Consider the following 17,340-nt stretch of genomic DNA (forward strand, 5'->3'; position numbering starts at 1 on the left):
TCGTCACCGAAGACCTTGCCCGACAGCTTCGCTGCCCCATTCAGTCTTCGGAAGGCCTGTCCATCTTTGCGTTTGGGTCAACGCAGGCCTCCACATTCCGAACGTACGACAGGGTCTCGTTGTGCGTTGCTGGTTTATGCCGGCGTAGCTCCACCCGGCTCGTCGCAGGACCACCATGCCCTAACGTCGCTCTTATGCTCCACGCTCGACGAGGGACTACCAGAGCCAGCTGACCTCTGGCGACTAGAGGCTTTGGGCATCACGGAGTCAGAGCTGTCTACTCCCGATGGAGCCGCAGATCTCCAAGTATTTGAAGACAATATCAAGTGGCGAAGAGACCGATATGAGGTACCTCTCATGATCAAAGAGCCCGGTCTCCCGCTCGAGGCTGGCAACTTTGCCACCGCTGAGAAGAGATTGAAGGCCCAATTGCTACGTTTCAGCACGGCGCCCGAAGTTCTGGAGCAGTATGAGTCCACCATGCGCGAGTACTTTACCGAAGGGCACGCCGAACCGGTGACTGGGCCACACCCCACCAACAATCTGTACTACTTACCTCATCATGCGGTCATCCGCAACGAAGCCGTCACTACCAAGGTCCGAATAATGTTCGACGCGTCGTCTCACGTCCCCGGCCAACCCTCACTCAACGACGTCTTGGCGAAGGGTCCGAACCTAAACAGCGACCTCCTGCGTTTGCTCATCACGTTTCGGTCCTCTCCCATCATCCTCACCGCAGATATCCGCAAGGCGTATCTGCAGATCCACATCCGGCCGCAAGACAGGGACGCTCTACGTTTCCTGTGGATCCAGGAGTTGCCGTCGGCATCCAACCCTTACCCAGCAGTCAAGCAGTGGAGGATGACAAGAGTGCCGTTCGGAGCCTCGTCCAGTCCATTTCTACTCGCAGCAACGTTACACCACCATTTCCGTGCCTGCACTCGCTATCCACTCACGGCGGCTCGTCTGTGTACCAGCTTCTACGTAGACGATCTGGTGGTTGGATGCGACAACACGCAAGAGGCCGAGACCTTATACGCGGAAACGAGGGCCATCTTGCAAGAGGCCGGAATGGACATCCGGAAGTGGGCGGCGAACTCAATGACGCTTCAGCGGAAGTTCCTCGAGGACGGAACGGCATATGACAACGTTGGTTGCACGGACACCGTGCTTAGTGTTCTGGGGGTGCCATGGGATCGTCACGCGGACGCAATCTTGGCGCCAGTCACCGCGGTTCACGCGTTCGCCAAGCTTAACGAGCCCACGAAACGCACGGTGCTCAGGACGTTTTCCAGATTGTACGATCCATTTGGGCTTCTAGCCCCGTTCACCGTCACCGCGAAACTGTTGTTTCACGCAATGTGGAAGGACGCCGTGCCTTGGGACCGACCAATGACTAACACAGCACATCAAGTCTGGAACAAGTGGGTGAACGGCCTGCCCACTCTTTCGCTGTTGAACGTGCCCAGATGCACTGCCAGTACGAACGGCAGCGTCCAAGATCTCCAGATCTTTGCCGACGCTAGCCCGCGAGCCTACGGCGCGGCCATCTACATGAGAGTAGACAGGGGCACGAAGGGCATCAGCTGCAATCTGCTTCTCGCCAAGGGTCGAATCGCGCCGCTGAAACCGGTAACACTACCACGCTTAGAGCTACTCGGCTGCCTTCTCGCTGCTCGTCTCTACAGCCGCATCCGCGGCGTCAGGCCCAACGTGGCATGGAAGGCAACCTTCTGGACGGACTCTCAGATTGCGCTGCAGTGGATCAAGAACACGGCTTCACGGTGCCCGCAGTTTGTAGAAGGCCGCGTGCGGGAGATACGGCACCTCACCGATCCTGGTCAGTGGCGTCATTGTGACGGGAAAAATAACCCAGCCGACCTGCTCACGAGAGGAATCTCCGCGGACGAGGTCGTCAGCAGCGAGCTGTGGTGGGTTGGACCCCCATGGTTGTCTGGTAGTGTCGACCCGCCTCTCGAACCAATATCGAACCGCACCCCATCATCCTCTCGGAAGGAAGAGACGTGCTGTCCAGTAGCGATCCACCATGGTGACCCCATCATCCGGTTAGAGGACTACAGTCTACTCAGCCGCGTGCTTAGAGTGACAGCATACGTGCTCAGATATGTCAACAACTCGCGGAGACCTGGATCAAGGCTAACCGGGCCCATCTCTGCACAAGAACTGCATTCGGCAGAGCTTCTATGGGTCCGCCGCACTCAACTAGAATGCTTTGGCGCAGATGCCGTTGACCTTCAGGCGGCGCGACCCATCTCCCGTTCGTCTGCTCTTTTGACTCTGAACCCATACTTGGACGCAAACTCGCTTCTTCGGGTGGGAGGAAGATTGGAGTTCGCCGACGAAGAGGACAGCACCCGGCATCCCGTACTTCCCCCGGCCAAGCACCGTCTCACAGAGTTGCTTGTCCTTGACGTCCACCGGCGTCTCCACCACACCGGAGTGCAAGACACCCTCTGCGAACTGCGGCTGAAATACTGGATTGTCAAGGGCCGGAAGACTGTTCGCCGCGTGCTCCAAACGTGCCTACAGTGTAGGCGTCGACGGCTGTCCTCACAGACTGCACCGGTTGCTCCTCTCCCGCGTGAAAGAGTTACTCCCACGAACCCATTTGATGTGGTGGGCGTGGACTTCGCGGGCCCTTTGTACGTGCACGAAGACGGCAAGCAGCGAAAGGCGTACATAGTCCTTTTCACCTGCGGCGTCACACGTGCGGTGCACCTCGAGTTAGCGACCGGAATGTCCACGCAACACTTCCTCAGTGCCTTCCGGCGTTTCACTTCCAGACGCGGCGTACCATCCCTCATGATGTCCGACAATGCCCGCACCTTTCATCAGGTGTCTCGTCTGCTCTCCTCCGAAGATGTACTGAATTTCGCCGCTACCTACCGCATCCAGTGGAAATTCATTGTGGAGAGAGCACCTTGGTGGGGCGGGTGGTGGGAAAGGATGGTCCGCTCCGTCAAGGACGCCCTGAAACGGTGTCTGGGAAGGCAGCGCCTTACCTTCGAAGAACTCACCACCGCCCTCTGCGAAGCTGAGTGCATAGTGAACTGCCGGCCACTCACTTACGTCACGTCCGAGACCGAAGACCTGAACCCTTTGACACCGGCGGACTTCCTCGTAGGAAAACACCTGACGCTCCTACCCAACGCCGGGCGAAGTCACCCCGCCACCGAGTGCCAAGGGCCTCCGGCAGTATCTGAAGGTCCGAAGGCGGCACCGCTCGCAGTTTTGGAGTAGATGGCGAAAGGAGTATCTCCTTCAGCTAAGATCGGCGCACATGACACGGCATAAGCCAGAGTCACAGCTACAAGTCGGTGATGTGGTGGTCATCCACGATAAAGGGCCCCCCCTGATGTGGAAACTCGGCCGCGTCACACAAGCCTTTCCCGGGCGCGACGGCGTCGTTCGTGCCTGCGCGGTCGCGCTCGCCAACAGAACTGTCCTCCACCGTCCAGTCCAGTTGCTACACCGCTTAGAAGGGGACGTGGAGCGACCGGCGGCCCGCGGAGGATGTTAAGAAAGAGGACGAGGGGCGGGGCACCCCGCTCGTGTATATGACACAATAAACGTGCAGTTGTTCTGCAACCACGGTGACGATAGGCCACGTCTGATTACTCTTAAGTAACAGTGGTTTCTGGTCAAAGCTGTCAACGGCGAGCTGAGGGTTCACACGAACTATGGTATTAACGAAAATAAATACGACTTGAGTGACCCACGTGTCTTGGTTACCGGTGTGTGAACATGCGTCCCGCTTCTTCTGCCGTTCGTTCTCTGCCTCTGTATTATATTGTGTCACGCCTGTCGTTCCGATGATTGATGATGCAAGTAGAAATGCTTCACAATGTAAAGAGCGCAAGAAGTGTCCGTGCAATATTGAGGCAGCAACAACAACGAGATGCGATTCCATGATGTTGCAAAGCCAGGGTCTGGGCAACAAGTACAGATGCCCAGACTCAGGCTTTCAACATCATGCAGCTTTTTCACCAGCTGGCCTGCGTTGATGTTATGTACTCTCAGAGAGGCGTCTGCACGCTGGCGTCTCTGCTACGTGTGACCGACATCCGCGCCGCGAACGCCAAGGAGGCGCCGCTTTTTGAAACGCGTGTGTGGGCCTTTAGGATGAACCATGATGCAGAAAAGAGCATTAGAACATCTACGGGCCACTGATATCAGATTATTCAAGGGGTAAGCGACCGTTTCGTGTACGTACAAAGGCCATGGCGTCTCGTCTCGTCGCATGTTTTTATAGAGGCTTTCATACTTCTCTAAAGGAAACGTTGGCTACATACATAGGTACATCGAAGAATGTGTGGCGAAAATAATTATGTACTTGACCAATTCTCCTGGCATTAATTCCAGTGCCGTGTATGCCAAAGGGAGTCTGGCGATCAGGAGGAGCCTAAAAAAGCGGGTCGACCTGTCAATCAAACTTAGGCGCATTTTATTGGTTACCGTTTTTCATGGGAGCTGCCATGACACCAAATTTTCTCCAAGATAGAGGATGGTGCTTGGAACGGCGAAGTGGAGATTTCATGACAAAAAATTTCCACAAACTATAATTTCATACTGTGAGCATATATCCCCATGTACGCATCTGCAAAATCGGCTTCAACTTTCGCTCCGCCATCATTATTTACGCGAAAACGGGATGTTTCGTTGCTAACGTTACGCTTAGTTTGACACGAAGAAAATAACAAGGACGACCCTTATACGTAGGATTTTGCATTATATAAGTGCATTTTATTTATACATACATCATTTCTTATTCGATCTACACGTCACGTGATTTAAAACCTCATACCGGCAGTCGTCTGCTACGAAGAAGCGGTTGTACCGCTCTCCTGGCCAATCACTTCTGCCAGCAACCATTTCTGCAATGCAATTCTGAGCTTTCCCAACATGCATCTCTCCATGCAGATGGCGTTGATAAAAGTGGGCGCAAAATCCGTCGTTTTGGTCCGTCACCAGTGATATCCGTTTCAATCCGAATCAATCGAGTTTCTCCAAAATGATGGCACCCAGTAAATAAGGGTGAGGTATAAGTACTGGATGGATGTAATAATAGACAACTGCATTTCGACCTGTGACTGGCTAGATACCTCAGAAAGTGGGTGGAGCCTCAGGTATAGGCAGGTCCCATTAATGACCAGACTCCCTTTGGCATACACGGCACTGATTAATTCCGAATGAAGGCGCATCTAGTGGCAACTAGTTCCCCTAATACTCTAGTCCGACGGGAAACCTAAGGCCGTTAGCGGAACGGCCGTTACTTCACCTGTTGAAGATGACGGCCGTTCCGGTAACGGACTTAGGTTTGCCGTCTGACTAGGGTTTTAATGTACATACCTGTAGCCTGTGTCTTGTTTCAATGATTGGTGAAGTGAAAAATAATCCGAGCGCGTCTCTGCTGTTCGAACGCACAGGGACTAATATGTCGGGCGCGGGCAGGTTTTTCAAAGTAAAGCAGCATGACGCGGTACGACACGGGGCTGCGTAGATTAATTCGTTCATACGCTGAGATTCCCTATTCAAGACCTATTAATATCAAACTTATTCTGCGTAACATGGGGTGCAGCCTTGGGTTCAGACAATGATACTGCAACCAACGAAAGTAGAACATTGAGGTCGGACGCTTCTTCAATACTTCCATGACGAACTAGCACTGGGAACGGGACAGAGAGAGGAGACGACAGGACAGGTGCTAGAGTCTATAGGTGTCTGGGTGTCTCTAGTGCTAGGTCTCTCTGTCCCGTTCCCAGTGGTAGTTCGTCATGCAAGATAAACACCAACACGCCCGGTTTTTCACCTTGACTTCAATACTTCGTCTAGCAGTGGCTTGTCGTCTGCAGCATCCTCTAATTGCCTGGAACTGTGTGATTCGTTCAGCGTGATTCGACTGGAGCGGTTATCCAAAAGGCCCCGCGACTATTTTTTCATGCGCCATTCCTGCATAAAATTATTTATTTATTTATTTATTTCCATACGTTGAGGACCTCCAAGGGGGTAGTATTATGGAGCACACTGTTGCATTTTGTAGCCTTGGTAAATCGAGCAATTATCGAAGTGTGCACAGTGTCTGTTTACGCCCGCGAAATGGCAATCATAGAGTGTTTCAGTCGGTAACTCGAAAGTGATATACCTAACTGATCTCGGCAGATTCTATATGGAAATATGCTCTATTGAGGCCCAACATGAGACACTACCTGGGCTTCAACAGCATAGTTTCGGCTTACTTCACTTACACGGGACCTGGAACAGGCGAGGGCTTCGCTACTGTTACTGCACTCACACTACGTTCACGCCAGTTTAACGGTATCGCAATCATCAACGTCAACAAAACATCAAGGTCATCTTCAAGGCTCATTCCTATTCTGAAGGTACAGCATTAATGTAGTGATGCAGTATGAGAAATATGACGGAAACGGAAACACACTGCAGGCGATCAAGAAGGTATACGCGGGAAGCCTAGATGTTATTGTTGGATTGGAGATTACAGATCTATCGGTGCCGCCAAAGACGCTGGCTACAAGGATGTCTGACATCACTCGGTAAGTACATGCCCTACATATTTAAATATAGGGTAAGGTGAGGCAAGATGACAGAAATTTGCAATTGAACATGACATTTTTATTTTTCGTGTTTTTCACAAAAAAAAACAAAAACAGCCATAGACACATTCTCAGGGGTCTAGAGCTTCTGACCTGTAAATGCAGAACGAACGTAGCCGGTCAAATATACTGTAAACGTATTTTTATTCGCGATGTATTAATTTTCGCGAATTTCGCGGCCGCTGAAAAATCGCGAAAAATTGCACTCGCGAACACAGCTTGATGTTTATACCGCTAACGGAAGTAGCCCTGGAATCGCGAAATTAAATACTCGCGAATAATTTCGCAAATGACTGGATGCGCGATTCGCGAAAATTAATACATCGCGAATAAAAATACGTTTACAGTAAACACAGAACAAGAAATTCAAAAATGTAGAATGCCCCAACCCTCGGGGCAAGACGAGACATCGAGTGGGGCAAGATGAGACACGTCGCGGTAATGAACTATACAAGTAGCAATCCAAGCAGACCAAGTGAAGCCCATGGGCCCCTACACAACCTCCCTGAGCCCACCGCACACATGATGTGCAATAAAACCTCACAGAACCCGGTGCTATTTTGCTCCGCCGTCCTTTGCAAACATGGAGGAAGGAAACACAAGGAGCGGCTCTCCCTCCAGACAAGCCACCCTCTAGCGGTCGCTCGAGTCAAAATCGTCATTACGTCCTATCCACCACGTGATCCGCTCTTAAGTTTCGGTTTTGCAAGGCTTTGTTTCTCGCGCTGCTCTCTGTGTGATTTTGCTTTTCGAAAGTCATTTATTCTGAAAATGTGAGCTCCGTCGTAGAAACGACGTATGGTAATGTGTTCCTGTCCCAGCTGCGGCTCTCGTTGAACGGAAAGCAGCCCTGTCACGGTGACACGCTTTATTTATTCGTCAGTACACGGACCTGTTGTTTTAGTCGCCTGTGTGTGTTCGAGTCATCTTGAATCGTTCGTTTGGGAAGTGGCGCTGTTCTGCAGATTCATTTCATATCCTTTGTTGTTCTGGGTACAGCATTCTTTACCACTTAATCAAGAAACGTAGTCACCGTTGCAACACGTGATGTTTCCGGTCACGCGTACTCCTTTTGCGTTCTGCACATTGTGACTGGTCTTCTAATAGAAGAGTAAACATCTGAATATACAGAAATAAAAGTGCAAGCACGCGTTCAACACAACATAATACTGCCATCTGAACTGTGACACAACTACTTTGGTGGCGCCGTGCTGTCTGGAGGGTCACGTGAGGCCGTCACGTGGTAAAGAGGAGCATCCCAGAATGCGACGCGTACGCGGCTACGCTCTCTCGTCACGATGGAAAACTGTCGGAGGGGCCGCTCCTGTGTTTCCTTCCTCCATGTTTGCAAACAAGGCACCAGGCGTCTGATGTGTCCCTGGTCGTTCGCTTCTGTGTGCGCTTCTTCTTTGCTGGAAATATCTTAGGAAACAGGAAAATTTGATGGAAAATCCTAGGCAATATGCAAAAAAGAAATCGCTGAGGAACAAGCATAAAGCCACCTAATAGTCCGTTATCCGTCACGTATCCGTTTCTAAATCACATTATATTTAAATTGCATTACATTTAAATTACATTAAATTGTCGCGTCATACCCCGTTCACCTCATCGGATGCAGTAATTTTTTCTGAGTGCCCATATTTTGCATATATCTAGATGAATGAATAAAGAAATAGGATGTGGACTTACATTGACAGAAAAAGCCTGCGAAACGCTGGTGCACAGATTACAGGGACTACAAAAGAGTCTTTACATTACAGGCAGAAGTAACCGATTTTTTTCTCCTTCAACGCATACACAAATACGTACAATTCTCACGTGCAATAAAGCGGACATGTAGAGCCACCTATGAGTAAAGTTTCAAGCGTATGGAGCAAAGCGTATCTGAGACAGGCGGCATCCCGCAAAAAAATCGCGTCTTGCCCCGTGTCTCATCTTGCCCCACCTTACCCTACTACATATGCTTGGACATCGTCAACTGCGAATATTGTCATGTCTCTACCGCACCGTACCGTACCGGACAGTTGGATCATGGCACGGAGGAGTCTGCACCAGAGTTGTACGTAACTCGTTACAAGTAACTGGTTACCCAGTAACGAGTTACTTTTTTCGGTTACAAAGTAACGACCTAGTTACTTTTCTAAAAATTGTGACTAATAACGTATTCAGTTACAAAAATCGGTAACTCGTTACTCACGCTACTCGTTCGTTTCCTTCGTTTACGCTCGGCTTCAACATGGACGACATGGTCAGTTAGTATGTGGAGATTCCCGAAATCTCTTAAGCTTCTAACACCAGGTGACCTGACCTGGATGTTCAGCCCCTGGGAGCCTCTGGTCAGTGTTGTACCCGCTACCCGAAAAAGGTAGCGTAATACCGATTCGCGCTACCTGAGCAAACAGTAACGAAATCCCGATATCGTTACACGTTCCTAAAAGTAGCGGAATACCGCTACCGTTAGGCGTAAAAAGTTCATATTTCATGCCGATATTTCATGCGCTACTTTTTAGGAAAGAAACGAACAGCATCATTGATGACGTACTTCAAACGTCTCAAAATAATAAAATAAAATATCTCAAAATAATAAATAAATTCTGTTGCCCTAAAGCGAATAAGACGCACAGCAAGCCTACCGCTAAAAAGCTCTACAGCTTTGCTAGAAAAAGAACTGAGCTTGCCCGGAACGAGAAGTTAGTAAACATAATTTGGTGTGCTTTTTCAAATTGGACTTCCTTGACGTACGGATAAGCTTTCCCAACAAGGCGCATAAGAGATGTCTGATAACACCACGCTACCGTTTCCTTTCTCCTCCTTATACTACTTATACTTAAGATGCTTGCTGTAGCAAGCCATGGACCAGCTGTCCATGGACAGGAAATGGCAACACTCAAGCACCTGAGCGTACGTGGCTCAATGTCATGTGGACACAATTAAAAGTAGCAGCTTCGTGACTAGCTCCACAATGCAGTAGGACTGACCTCAGTTTGCGGACAACTTGAACCATGCACCAAATCACCAAGAAGGTTAATCCCAAATAGGGAGCACGTGGAGGGCACAACCTCTTTGTAACATAACGAACTCTGTGCCGTCATTTCGGGCTATGTGCCCTGTCTTCGCAGAATGGGCCGTTATATTGGACAGCTTGTTCGAAAGCAGGCAGAGTGGTGGCTTGATTATAGGTCGAATACGAGTTGTCACGAACCGGAGATCGGTTCCCTCAAAGATTGCGCTACTGCAAATTTGTAACGGAAATACTTCTTACGCTGCCTATTTAAAAAAGTAGCGCGATCTCTACCGCGCTACCGAAAAAAGTAACGGATGTGGTAGCGCCGCTACTAGTAACGGCGCTACCGTATCCGTTACTTTTTTCGGTAGCGCATACAAATTTCGGTAGAACGCATACAAATCTACTAGTAACGGCGCTACGTACAACAGTAACAACACTGCCTCTGGTCGACAGTCATTCTAAGGTGGTCGGCATGACGAATGCCGCAACACTTCCCGGTCGTGTCATCGACCATGAAAGCATTCTTCGAAAACTACCCTGGATTTGTTTGTGGGTGTGTGTGCTATCTCCCAGCAGCTGCCAATGGATATAGTAGAGTAACTAAGCTCGCCGAAACTCATATCCTGGGATGACATTGTCATTGTCTGCTGATTTGCCGTGTTGTCGTAAAGTGGGTCCACCCGACCTGGACCACGAGATGCCGGGTTTATTATATGCAGCTAGCGCTGTCATTGGTCTGGCCTCGGGAAGGAACCTTAGTCCCTGTATTTTCGCTCCCACCTCCACACTTGTGGGCTCAGTGAAGATCACTCGTTGGATTATAAGCAGGGATAACTTTTTCGGGTTAAATGCCTTTCTCAGATTTAGGGGGTAAAAATCGGGCGCTATCTTTAAATCTGTAATTCGGGGAGAAATCGGGAGATAAGTGTGGCTTCGGGTGTTATCGGGTATTTTTGTCTCTCCTCTTATTTATTAAGTCCTTTGCTAATCTCTCTTTTATTGCTTTTTTTGCGGGATCATGACCCTCCGGCGGCAATGCCCGAAGGCGTAGGCAGTGTTGACACATGTGGGTGTATTGCTGGGAATGCACATGTATTACACGTGACGACCTTTGTTGGTCTTCAGTGGAAACGTCGCTTGAGGATTTTATAGTGACTGGAATTCGGAGAGAAATCGGGTTTAACCCGGATTGGTTCAAGGTCAGTTCGGTGGGGAATACAGGGCGGAATCGGGTTTAACCCGAAAAAGTCACTCCCTAATTATAAGATGGCACATATGATAATCACGTGAGTGTGGCTTGGGTTGGACGAGACGTTCAGGGTTAAGGCGGCAAGAGGTGGCGGGAATGTAGTATTTTAGTGTCTTCTTTGCCTTTCCAAACTAAAATGACCGAGTGCATCCCACTCGTCGCATTCGAATTTGGAGGATCGTGCTTAGGTAAGCGTCTTCAATATCTTAGTTAGCTGTAGCAGTTACCGTATCGAGGATTATACATTTTTCACGAATCAATCGAATACCTCGTGGAGCCAATGCTGTGTTGTGAGGAGGTAGCCCGAGAACCTTGACTGATTTGATGGTTTACAGCGGGGTGTGGTTATGTTTATTAAAAGAAAGGAAAGGTTAGCCATGCAAAGAGCCAGCGTATACAACAGATTGTAGACGTTGGTGTAGCATTTATCAGTTCACATAAACGCACAATATTCGCGCTGACGTCGTGTAGCCTCCTAACAGTGGTGCCAAAATAGACGAATAAAAGCAGCTGTTGGCCTTGAATTCACAGAACGAATAAAAGAAAGTCAGCCTCCTTACTAATCAGGCGAATCCAATACATGCATCAAACAAAGGTGGCTGTATTTGATGCAGCCATATACCTTTCCACAGCAATTTTTGCCACAGAGGCTCTCTCGAGCAAACGCACCAAAAATAACCGATGCCCATTTCGAGTACCAACTATTCTTCAAATCGAATTCCATGGAAATTGTCAGACCAAATGAAGCACGTGTCAATATTGATGTTGACATGGTTGCGGCTCTGTATAATAGCGTGGTAACGTAAAAGTAAGTTACTAAAAGTTACTACAGAGTAACGGGTAACGTTGTAACAGAGTAACGGGTAACAGGGAACGTAGCGTTCCTTTTGCTACTTTGGTAACGGGTAACTTATTTAGTTCCTTTTTTTTTTCGTGGTAACGAGTAACGGTAGTTAGTTCCTTTTTTTCGGTAACGTGTACAAGTCTGGTCTGCACAAACGGTGCACTGCTCTGTACATAGGTGTCACAAACCTGTTAGTTGTCTAGAGCTGATAAGCGACCAGACCAGTGGCCCCTATATCGTGTTCCTGAGGTCAGTGCCCCTGACGGTTCTGGTGCTGGTTCTACAGCACATACTTCTGTTTTATAGTTCAGTCTATTGTAGCGTGGTATCACGCCCTGCAAAAGCGAATACTGTTAGAACAAGGTGGGCTTGGTAGCGTCTAGCGTGTGGTAATATTTTGATAACGAGCCTTACTAGCTTGGTGAACGCATGTTTTCGTTGTCATCATGGTACTCAACATGTACATCAACACTATTTTCATGTTCATGTTTGTTACTCAAAACAAAACATATTAATCAACTTAGAAAGCTTCCGTGTCACTGTTTTGAATGTTCTACAGCCATCTTGGGCTTGACTCACCGTATACCTGCTCTGCTATCACGTTTTAGGTACGCGGATGTGGTTATTCTCCAGACGCACTATAGAGGTCCTGCGGGTTACTGTCAAGTCGCATTTCCGTCGATATACAACCCGGACAGCAGAAGTCCTACGGCTCCATTAGTAAGAATCTCTGCTAATCCACTTGGTTCATCGGCAGAAAATTGTGACCTTCGTTGTCATCCAGGTGGCTGCTCTGGAATGGGCGCGGACCCTCTCAGGAAACCAACACACCTGTGTATCCTTTAGCATGGCGGTACAAGAGTTTTATGGTTCTGAGAAGTTGTGTATTGGTCTTCGTTTTCTCCTTTATGAGTCGGTAAGGAAGTTTTCATCGTTATATCAGTGTTGCTCCCAGTGGAACGCAAATGGGCCATTCCATGCCAAACGTCCCAGACATTGCCCTCGACCATCCCCGATTTCTTTAAAATAAATTGTGGTTGATTGTTCCCATGCAACCAATTCTCTCCCGGCTTACTTATGCCGCAAAAATTTTTTTCGTGTCGTGGCCGCCTCTTTAAGATTGCAGTTTGACATGTAACCTACCTGGCGAAAAATAGCTTTTGCGCAAATTCCAACCACATCTCTTCAGAGTGAAGATAAAGCATGATACTTTCGTGCCAAGACCGTTGAAGGTTGATCGACACTTTTTCTCGTGAGTTTATGCCCCGAGAAAACTAAAATTTCGGGAATATTTTGAATTTTTTCGGAACTCCAATTCGCAATTTTTTCATAGCTGTTGACACTGTTTAGCGCTGTTGTGTAGGAGGCATAGAACGTGTTAAAATATTTTGGATAAAATATATATACCGAGTGTCTCAGTTAAATCCCCGGGCTAAATAATTCGCGAATAGGTGCACCAATCGAATAACTTTCTTTTTTACAAGTATCTGTCTGATACCACTGAACCACCGTGTGAACGAGTGCGAGGGGCTCATTATTTAAATAAAAATTCAAATGAGTTTTGTGAAAAACATGACTTCTAAAGCAGGGCGCCGTCGGCATTAAAATGGGTACTACCCCTTTTGAGACCTTCGGTGGACACCTTTTAAAGAAAAATCTGCCATCGAAACAGGTCACTTGTTCCAGTAACTAATCGGTTTCGGTTTACAAATTTTTGTAGCGGCTGGTCGCGGCGAAGCGCAAAGGACGCTCTTCCACGCCCTTATCCACCAATGAATTGCGTGTTCTTGAGCTTACTTCGCTATGGGGAGTGCTGAAGAAAAAATGGAAAGGTTGTGATATCGAGGCACTATGTGATTAACTGTTTCCTCCATGCGATCATAACTGAGAAAGGGCGCATATCAGTCAGATAAGCAGGGTGGGGACTGACGTAGCCTGTCTGATGCTGTTACTTTTTCTTCAGCACTCCCCGTTGCGAAGTAAGCTCAAGAACACTTAATTCATTGGTGGATAAGGGAGTGGAAGAGCGTCCTTTTGCGCTTCACCGCCACAAGCCGCGACAAAGATATGTAATTACTGCAACAAATGACCCGCTTCGGTGGCAGATTTTGCTCTAAAAGCTGTCTACTGAAGGTCCCAAAAGGGATAGTACCATTTTAATGCCGATGGCACCCTGCTTTAGAAGTTGTTTTTCACGAAACTCCTTTGGATTTTTATTTAAATAATGAGCGCCTCCCACACATTCACACGGTGCGCAGGCTGTAGGAGGTATTGCACAAATACTCGTAAAAAAGGAAGTTATTCGATTGGTGCACCCATTCGCGAATTATTTAGCCCGGGGATTTAACTGAGACACCCTGTATACTTGGAAGAGTACGCAGAAAAAAAATATTTTTATATATTGCTTTTTACCACATATTCAACCGTCAGTTGCACGCTGGGTGGTCCTGATAAAAATATGGGACAAATTGCTCTTGATAGTGCACCCCTTGAACAAAGTTCGCTTTTGACGCCGAGACTGGGAGGTGACGCGGGGTCGAATTCCCGCACCGGCTGTGCTGTCTGGGGTTTTCCGGCAGACTTTCCAGACGAATGTCGGCACAGTTCCCCTTGAAGTCTGCCCAGGACGCATACTAACTCTCCTGTCCCCAACTCCTTCCTGCTGATCTCTCTCCATCTAAGTCTGTACGCCACTCATAGCCACAGTTACTTTGCTGCGCTAACACGGAGTATTAAAAAAATAATATAAAGGGTGTGGGGGGATTATGCTTAGCACTCTTAGAAATGAACTTCACCGCATAGCACGCTCCTAGCCAACCATCATCTCGAATGATATCGTTATCTGCCCTGATTTGTTGAAAACGGGAGGCGTACGCCTTTTTTGTGACACTTATGCTGTTCATAATTGTCACAAAAAAGGTGTACGCCTCCCGTTTTCAACAAATCAGGGCAGATAACGATATCTTTCTAGACGGTGGTTGGCTAGGAGCGTGCTATGCGGTGAAGTTCATTTCTAAGTTCAGTACCGGTGCGGTGAAGTTCAGTACCGGTCATCCTGCCTCTACATCACTTTGAAGTCCTCAACTCCCCTTTCTCCCACTTTCTTTTCCTTTTTTTTTGGCTATAGTCGTGACGATGCCCACTTGAGTGCGGCCAACAACGGCAAGCTACCTCGACACCCGCCCCCCCCCCCCATTTCTAAGAGTAGTGATGATAAAAAAGGAAGAGAAAGGTTAGTCATGATGGAGGCTTGTTATTCCCGAAAACAAAGAGAAACAAACAAAAAGGAACAAGAAACAGACACAGAAAGTTATAGAGAAACAGAGAAAAACAGCTCCTTCACTACAGAATACACAACGACAACATAACTCTTTCGGCTACCACCAAAGAGCACAATAACAGAAGGGAAGACTTGAAACTGTCCAAGTGACGTCATTGAATATAAGAAGCGTGCTTAGGAGGACGGTGTCGCCTCCGATCTAAGTGAGCTAGATGTAATAGGTGCAGACCCGTCATCGTCGAAGTACATCCTGGCTCCATTGCTCTTTGTGTATTGCGCCACCGCAGAAGACCGTTCTCATGAGAACCTGACGCTTCGGAAGTTTTTGAAGGCAACACAAAGAGGTTTGGGGCTTTGGGCAGGTCCCATGTGCGTTTGGCAGTAACGGCGGCGATACGTCTTGGGGTGAAGCAGCATTGCGGGGCAATCTCAGATGAGTGCAGAGGTGGTCAAGTTCAATTTTTTTTTTTTTTTTTTTGCTGCTAAAACAGTGTTTCGAAGAAACTTCGTAAATTAAATGTTCGAGGGGCGTACTATCAAATGCAATCAGCAATGTTTTGCAAATGCAATATTTTTATCAGGACCACGGCGGCTGAATATGTGGTAAAAAGCAATATTTCCGAAAGTCATGCTTTTTTTCTGCGTACTCTTCAAAGTCTGCGCACCTCCAAATATTCGTAACACGTTCTATGCCTCTTATACAACAACACTAAACAGTTTAAATAGCTATTCCGTATAAAACACCAAAAGATCCCGAAATTTTAGTTTTCTCGGGTGATATACTCTCGATAAGAAGTGTCGATCAACCTTGAACGGTCTTTGGCACGAAAGTATTATGCTTTGCGTTCACTCAGAAAATATTTAGTTGGAATTTGCGCAAAAGCAATTTTGTTAGAAATTTTTTCCTGGCAGATACGTACGTTACATGTCAAATCGCATCTTCAAGAGGTGGCCACGACGCGGAAAAATCTTTTGCGGCAAAAATTAGCCGGGAGGGCATTGGTTGCATGGGAACAAACTACAATTTATTTCAAAGAAATGGAGCGCAATGTCTGGAACGTGTGGCATGGAATGACCCAAATACATAATCGCTGTACCTAATACCCGTGACACAAGGGCAGGCTCGAACTTCTTTCAAGTAGGGGTCCTTTACAGCATTGAAGGGCCCCTTAGGGAAAGGGATTCGAGCCACTAACACACGACAATGACAATTTCGCTTTCGTGTATCTCTTAGCGCACTCCGGAATTGCTCAATGCCTCGGCAATACGGGCGTAGACTTGTGTTTTTGTCCACGCAGGCCACCCCCAGTAAACCACAAATGTCTAATGGACATCCAGAGGATGGTACACCGTGGATATTTTGGATGTCTAGTAGACATCCGGATATGTCCAGCTAAGGTGGAACTAACGTACTATGGATCGTCGGAAGCTCATTCATAACAGTATAAATGCATGTCCTCTGGATGTAACAGCTGGACATTTGTCACATCCAGTGGACGTGCTTGTGAGGCATTGCGACGTCTAATGTACGTCCTATCGATGTTCCTATGGGATTAGCATACGACAATATATAGACCGGATTGCAAATATACTTTTTCAGCTATTTTGTGCCCATGAACAGCGCAAATGTCATGGCAGTGGCCGTATACCAAACCCGACACGGCTTGGGAGTTTCTCAGATTCTATTGGCGTACTGGATGGGACATATACTAAAATACCAATAGTTGCGGGATGTTTGTTAAGTGTAGTAGGGGCCGAAAACGTTTGTAAAGGTGACGAGGATGTGTTTCTGCAATTAATATGTACGTCTGCTATGAGTCAAACTGCCCGCTAACATTTCTGATAATCCTTCCTGACAAATATTGTGTTTGTAATTCAGGCTATTTTCTATGATGTTACCTACTGAGTGGAGCTGTCAAACTGACAGATTTTCTGTGTTGGTGGAAGAGTGCCACGTAGATACTTTGCAGAGAGCGGGAGGCGAAGAAATGGAAAAACTTGCTTTTACTTGTTCTACAATTTCTCGCGTTGTCGCAAGATAGATTCGCTTTCTACGAAAAATACGTAAAAATTACTATTGAATTGATGGTCAACAACGTTTCGTAAACGTACGTCTGTATTATCGTATGTTAATCCGGTAGGAACATCGCATGGACGTATATTAGACGTCGCAATGCCTCGCAAACACGTCCACTGGACGTGACAAATGTACATCCAGAGGACATGCATTTATACAGTTATGGACGAGCTTCCGACGATACATGGAACATCCATGGAATGTAATGTGGATGTATCTGGATATCTACTAGACATCCCAAATGTCTTAAA

General features: G+C 47.7%; 1 protein-coding gene across 1 annotated transcript in view; it reads left to right on the forward strand.

Annotated features, from left to right (window-relative positions):
- Positions 1 to 17,340, forward strand: part of LOC135388325 (uncharacterized) — a 151,867-nt gene that overhangs the window by 28,348 nt on the left and 106,179 nt on the right. Inside the window, exons 26-29 of the mRNA XM_064617807.1 lie at positions 6,181 to 6,401; positions 6,463 to 6,572; positions 12,341 to 12,452; positions 12,517 to 12,648. Coding sequence (XP_064473877.1) covers positions 6,181 to 6,401; positions 6,463 to 6,572; positions 12,341 to 12,452; positions 12,517 to 12,648 — 575 coding nt within the window. The remainder of the gene's footprint in view (positions 1 to 6,180; positions 6,402 to 6,462; positions 6,573 to 12,340; positions 12,453 to 12,516; positions 12,649 to 17,340) is intronic.

Source organism: Ornithodoros turicata, chromosome 3 (assembly GCF_037126465.1).
Source record: "Ornithodoros turicata isolate Travis chromosome 3, ASM3712646v1, whole genome shotgun sequence".
NCBI classification, from domain to species: domain Eukaryota; kingdom Metazoa; phylum Arthropoda; class Arachnida; order Ixodida; family Argasidae; genus Ornithodoros; species Ornithodoros turicata.